Source organism: Camelina sativa, chromosome 11, assembly GCF_000633955.1.
Source record: "Camelina sativa cultivar DH55 chromosome 11, Cs, whole genome shotgun sequence".
NCBI classification, from domain to species: Eukaryota; Viridiplantae; Streptophyta; class Magnoliopsida; order Brassicales; family Brassicaceae; genus Camelina; species Camelina sativa.
In genome coordinates, this window is record NC_025695.1 from 30,110,261 (window position 1) to 30,116,633 (window position 6,373).

Here is a 6,373-nt window from a genome sequence, read left to right on the forward strand (position 1 = left end):
TTTACGTAGCCTCATCTTAGTAACCTCCTAAGCCATGAAATAGTTGCAAAGCCCTTTCTTCTTCTTCGTTTCTAATTGCTTTTTGACGACAATCGATCGTAGAGAAGTCTACCTCGTAGGCATCTCTCTGAAATCAAATTCAATTCCTATTTTTTTTTGTTATTTGATGTCGAATATGCAATTCTCTCGTCGTCCTAATCCCTTCGTTCTCCTCTTCTTCATCGTCCTTGCCGCACCAGCTATATCAGCTGATGTCGCTATCTTGAGAACGGACTATTACCAAAAAACATGTCCCGATTTCCACAAGATCGTGCGTGAAGCCGTTACAGCCAAACAACTTCAACAACCAACAACTGCGGCCGGGACACTCCGTCTCTTTTTCCACGATTGTTTCCTTGAAGGTTGTGATGCATCCGTCTTGATAGCGACCAACTCGTTTAACAAAGCGGAACGTGATGATGATCTCAACGATTCCCTCCCTGGAGATGCTTTTGACATCGTCACTCGCATCAAGACAGCTCTCGAGTTGTCTTGTCCTGGTGTTGTGTCTTGCGCAGATATCCTAGCACAGGCCACACGTGACCTTGTCACGATGGTGGGAGGACCTTTCTTTGACGTAAAGCTTGGTCGTAAAGATGGATTCGAATCCAAAGCCCATAAAGTCCGAGGAAACGTCCCCATGGCAAACCAGACGGTTCGTGACATCCACGGGATGTTCAAGAAAAACGGATTTAGTATTCGCGAGATGGTAGCGTTAAGCGGCGCTCACACCATCGGATTCTCTCACTGCAAAGAGTTCTCCGACAGGCTCTACGGATCACGAGCTGATAAAGAAATCAACCCGCGATTTGCAGCCGCTCTCAAAGATCTCTGCAAAAACCACACCGTGGATGACACAATCGCGGCGTTTAACGACGTGATGACTCCGGGAAAATTCGACAACATGTACTTCAAGAACCTAAAGCGAGGGCTAGGGCTTTTAGCTTCCGACCACATCCTTATTAAAGACAATAGCACGAAGCCATTCGTGGACCTATACGCAACTAACGAGAAAGTATTCTTTGAGGATTTCGCACGTGCGATGGAGAAACTAGGCACGGTCGGCGTCAAGGGCGATGGACAAGGAGAAGTGAGACGTCGGTGCGACCACTTTAACAATCTCAACGTATAGAAAAATAAACACATAACAATATTATAATACTATTTTTGTTTTTTTAAATATTTGCGTGGAAGGAGAAATTAATTGAGGAGAATAAACGATTTGGTTGGTGGTATATATATGTTTATAACTATGTATTATAAGCAAGATCGTGTAATAATTCAAGATGGGATGTTTCCATGAAATATAGATAAAAGATATTATATATCGAACAATTGTAGTTAAATATACATTTTATAGTTGATATTTTATAATTTTTCCAAGTAAATTTCCCATCCAATTGGCTTGTCTGAACTAATCCTTTGTTGCAAAAAAACAAAAAAAAAATCCACATCAATGACAGAAATTCACAGAATGATAAGCCTGTGATTAATATCAAGTCTCCAAAAGTAAATGCAAGAAAATAAATGGAATGAAAATGAACGAGTTAGAGAATAATGGAACTTTGCACACACAAAAAAAAAAGAGAATAATGGAACATGGAATTAATATTGTCATTTCATTCAATTCCACTGCAATTAGTTGGCTTTGAAACTAGTTGGGTTTTTGTCAACAAAAGAAAAAAAAAACTAATCTTTTTAGCTTTTGTGAGGAATGATGGAAATTTTATTCAACTTCATTGTAAACAGTAAAATTCTAGTAAAACCACAACCAAACATGCGTAAATATTTAAACATTTGCTAATTACTAGTTTGAATAGCAATTTCAATGCGTATAGCCTTAAAATGCCGTAAAAATTACGAAATACAATATTAATCAAAAGTATATTTTAATATGGTGTATCATCAAAACGTTTTAACTACGTACGGTTGTTGTTGTGATGTTTTTGAGCTAAGCTTTAGGTCTACCGCAATTGTCGTTACTTATTCTTATAGCCTAGTGTTTTAAGGGGAGTGGCGACGCTTGACGTGAGCTGGCCATCTATGAATAGCATATGTTTGAATAACACTTCTTCATGTCGGAAAATTTTGGTTGCTTATAAATTGGATCACAAGTTACTAATTTTGTTCTTAAATTTATTCTATTTAGTGTTCTGCTTACCAAAAAAAAAAGAGGAAGCAAATTACTACAAATGGTTATACAGCCAACAGAGTTGCAGATTCTCTGATTCGTGAGTCTTGCAAGAAATCATCAAAGTCTTCAAAACAATGGGAACCACATTACTACAAGTTCTGCATCGTATCTATCAGCGAAAATCCGGAGAGTCAAAAAGCAAAAAATATCGATGAGTTGACCATGGTAGGAGTGAAAAATGCTATTTCGAACATGACGAATGTGAAAGGAATTGTGGAGAAGATTTTGAAGGAGAGAAAGAAAATGAGTAAATTAGGTGAGAAGATGTTGCGCCAATGCCTTAAACTTTATTCTCAACGGAAATGACTTGTTAACCAAATCTTTAGAGTACATTACATTAAAGGATTTCGATAAAGTCCAAAATAGTCTTCGTAATGCAAGAGTTGTTCCGAGAGAGTGTGAAATGGGATTCAACGACGATAATAAACAGAAATCTCCGGTGACGAAAGAGAATGATGTTCTTTTTGACGTTGTTAACATTGCTCAATCTTTTAATTACAATGCTCATATAAATCCGTACAAAGTATAGTGCATGTGTAGCCGAACAGTCCGTCATATACTGTAGGGTGATAATGTGTTTTTTTTTTTGTAGTGAATTATTATAAAATAATGAATTGATGAAATATAAGGTCATAAATAGATTACAACTTTCATGGAGGTAGAATAAATATAAGTTGGACATTTTAAATATTTTATCGGTTTTTCACCTTTTCTAAATTTAGTCCACCATCAGCTCACACATCATTAAAGACTTTTGTCTGTACATATATAATTTTTTTCTCAATTTTTTATGTATGTATTTGTATAAAGATATATGTACACAAATTTAGAAAATTTGTGAAGTGTCGATTAAAATTTAAAAGAGTTCAATAAACAGAGATATATGTGTACAAAAGAGTTCAATAAACAGAGATATATGTGTACATGCTGCAGGATTTTTTTTTGACAAACAGGTTTTCATTAGAGCATGTCCACAGGTTAAAATGAGATGAGTTCTCAATATATATTATTTTAATAGAATATAATTATTTATTTAAAAATTAAATTAGAAAAAGAATTCAACTAATAGTCATGTGACATGTGGTGAGAAACGGTTCTATAGATTCTCGGTTGAGAATCGTTTCTCATTTTCTCTCTTATATATATATATATATATATTATTTTTTAACATCTGATTTTATTATCTTGAATCAGAAAATACATAGTTATTCATGAACATATATATACAACCAATAGTAAAGTAAAACGAAATAATCGAAAAAGTGAAATTACACGCTGTTTTCTTTACTAGATAAGACGTATACGCTAACAGGGTAATAAATCTGTTATTTTTCTTTTTCGTCTTCGTCTTCGATCTTCCTTCTCTCGCTATCATCTTTTTGATGAAACTCCAATAATTTTTTAAAAAATCAGTAGTTGTGATCCATGTGTTACATCGCAAACCATATACATATTGCCATCTCTTGTACCAAGAAATGACATCTTTCTTGATTGTAGACATATACATATTGCCATCTCTTTCATAATATCCATGATTGTCGACATAATGATAAATATTTTCTGACCGGCTTTTCATATAAATATCCCTTCTTCCAAGCCTCCAATATCAGTGTGTCTCTCCAACATCCATATAATTGTTGCACTGGTTCTATTTTGGAATACCATATATATGGTAAATTACTAACCTTGTGTGCGCTGATAATGGAGGCAAGTTCGATTCCAAAACCAAGATCTCAATTACTTTCTCTCTTATTTTATTATTGTTTATTTTTTTTTAATAAATGAGTATGGTCTTAAAGACTTAAATCTTCAAAAAAGAGAATTAATACAAATGAAAATTTAAATACAAAGCATAGAAAAGCTACAAAGCATAGAAATATTGGTTCCATAGTTTTTCTAAATAGGTGCAAGATTTTGGGAGGCTAGCAATGCTTGAAAAATCTATTGGGACCATGGTGGAGTCGCACTTGAAGACATACTTAGCGACTTCACCATTGTTAACATTGCTCAGTCTTTTAATTACAATGCTCATATAAACCCGTACAAAGTATAGTGCTTGTCTAGCCGAACAGTTCGTCAGTTATATATACTGTAGGGTGATAACTATAATACTTACAGTAAAAATTATATTTATATGATTTAGGCAGCAAAGAGTAAATGCAAGAGAAATAAATGTGATGAAAATGAATGAGATGAAGAATTAGGAATATGAAATGAGAGGAATATTATCATATCATCCATTTGGTGTGCAATTTGAATTTACTAGTGAAATATTATGCTTTACTAAATTCGATTTTCCAGCCTTTGTATACAATGATTTTCATTGTAAATGGTTAGCTATGTAATTTATTTAGTCCAGATTTATTCCAGTAAGACACAATCAATTTTGCGCCAAAATTCATGGGTAATTATTATTATACTCCGCTAATTGTTAGTTCGAATAAAGTATAATCAAATTTGAGTTCAGTATCATCAAAACGTTTCAATTGGGATTGCTGTTTTGTGATGAATTTGAGCTTAGCTTACGGTCCACCGCAGTTGTCGTTGATCATTATAGGCCATAAGGGAATGGTGATGCAAGATATCTAAAAATAGTGTTTGAATACGTCGATTTTTGTTTGCTTATAAATTGGATCACAAGTAAGTATAGTTCTTCAATCTATTCTCTCTAGTGTTCTGCTTTACAAACAAATTGTTTTTGTTTAAGAATGAAACTATTGATTTACCTTGTTGTGTTCTTTCAGTTCTTTGATGGTTTCAAAGCCAACAGAGTTACAGATTCTCTGATTCAAGATGCTTGCAAGAAAGCTTTAAAATATGCGGAACCACATTACTACAAGTTCTGCATCGCATGTATTAGTGAAAATCCAGAGAGTAAGAACGTGAAAAATATTGATGAATTGATAATGGTTGCAGTAAAAATTTCTATTGCGAACATGACGAACGTGAAAGGAATTGTGGAGAAGATTCTGAAGGAGAGAAAGTATAAGAGTAAACTGTTTGAAACTTATCTGGAGGATACTGTCGACTAACTCACTTTGGGTTCAGTGGCTACGACTCTATCTGTTACGCAAAGGCTCTTTCTGGTCGATCAAAGTTACCACTACTCTAGGATCCTTGATGTGGAAGAAACTCCTGAAATATCGTGGTATAGCCTCTGGTTTTGTGAAATATGAGGTGCATAACGGCCATCACACATCCTTTTGGTATGATTAATGGTCTCCCTACGGGCGCTTGATTGAGTCCACAGGCCAAAGAGGCTGTATTGATTTGGGTATTGGATTACATTCGACTGTCGCTGAGGTTATGGTAACTCACCCCCGATGGCACCATCGCAATGCTTTATTCAACCACGTTGAGCAGCTCATTGATCAGCTGCAGTCTCACCAGCAGGCAACAGAGGACGATGTAGTTCTCTGGGAGGGTAAAGGGGACTGTTTTCGTGATACGTTCAGCACTAAAGACACATGGGAAGCCATACGACTGCACAAACAGAAAAACGTTTGGAGTAGGGGGTTTGGTTCAAGCACGCCACTCCAAAATATGCTTTTATGGTTTGGCTAGCCATCCACAATCGACTCTCCACATGTGATAGAATGCGGGCTTGGAATGTGGGTGTCAATCCGACCTGCACTCTCTGCAACCAGTCTTTGGAGACTAGAAATCACCTGTTCTTTGCTTGTTGTTACTCTCGGGAGGTTTGGTCTGGCCTCACGTCCAAACTACTCCTCACGCGCTACACACCCTCTTGGACTCACCTACTACCGTTATTGACAGATACCTCATTGGGCTCTACTAGACTATATCTATTACGATATTTTTTTCAGCTCACCATTCATTCACTGTGGATGGAACGAAACGCAAGACGCATTGGGGACACATTCCTTCCTTCAGCTCAGCTAGTTCGACGACTCGATCAACAAATTCGAAATCGATTGCTTTCAATCCAAGAACAGGGAGACGGGAAGTTACACGACGGTCTAGTCACATGGCTCGCCACACGCTATCATCCTAACTAAGGCACAAGTTTCTCAAGCTTTCTTCTTTTAAAATGTATGCTCTTTATTAAAACAAACGCTGCAACCGATGTAAAAAAGTTTTTTCTGAATAAATTTTACATTTTATTCAAAAAAAAAAAAA

At 35.9% G+C, this 6,373-nt stretch overlaps 1 protein-coding gene and 2 pseudogenes across 1 annotated transcript; all 3 read left to right on the forward strand.

Annotated features, from left to right (window-relative positions):
- LOC104724673 (peroxidase 65) lies at nt 1-1,366 on the forward strand. The gene has a single exon (XM_010443214.2). The coding sequence runs from the start codon at nt 167-169 to the stop codon at nt 1,169-1,171; it is 1,005 nt and encodes a 334-aa protein (XP_010441516.1). The 5' UTR covers nt 1-166; the 3' UTR covers nt 1,172-1,366.
- Nucleotides 1,292-2,812, forward strand: LOC104728506 (annotated as a pseudogene).
- Nucleotides 4,942-6,373, forward strand: part of LOC109127377 — a 2,310-nt pseudogene continuing 878 nt past the window's right edge.

Bases quoted from the DNA above. Each gene is read 5' to 3' on its own strand.
- LOC104724673 (XM_010443214.2), top strand. From the start codon at position 167: ATGTCGAATATGCAATTCTCTCGTCGTCCTAATCCCTTCGTTCTCCTC.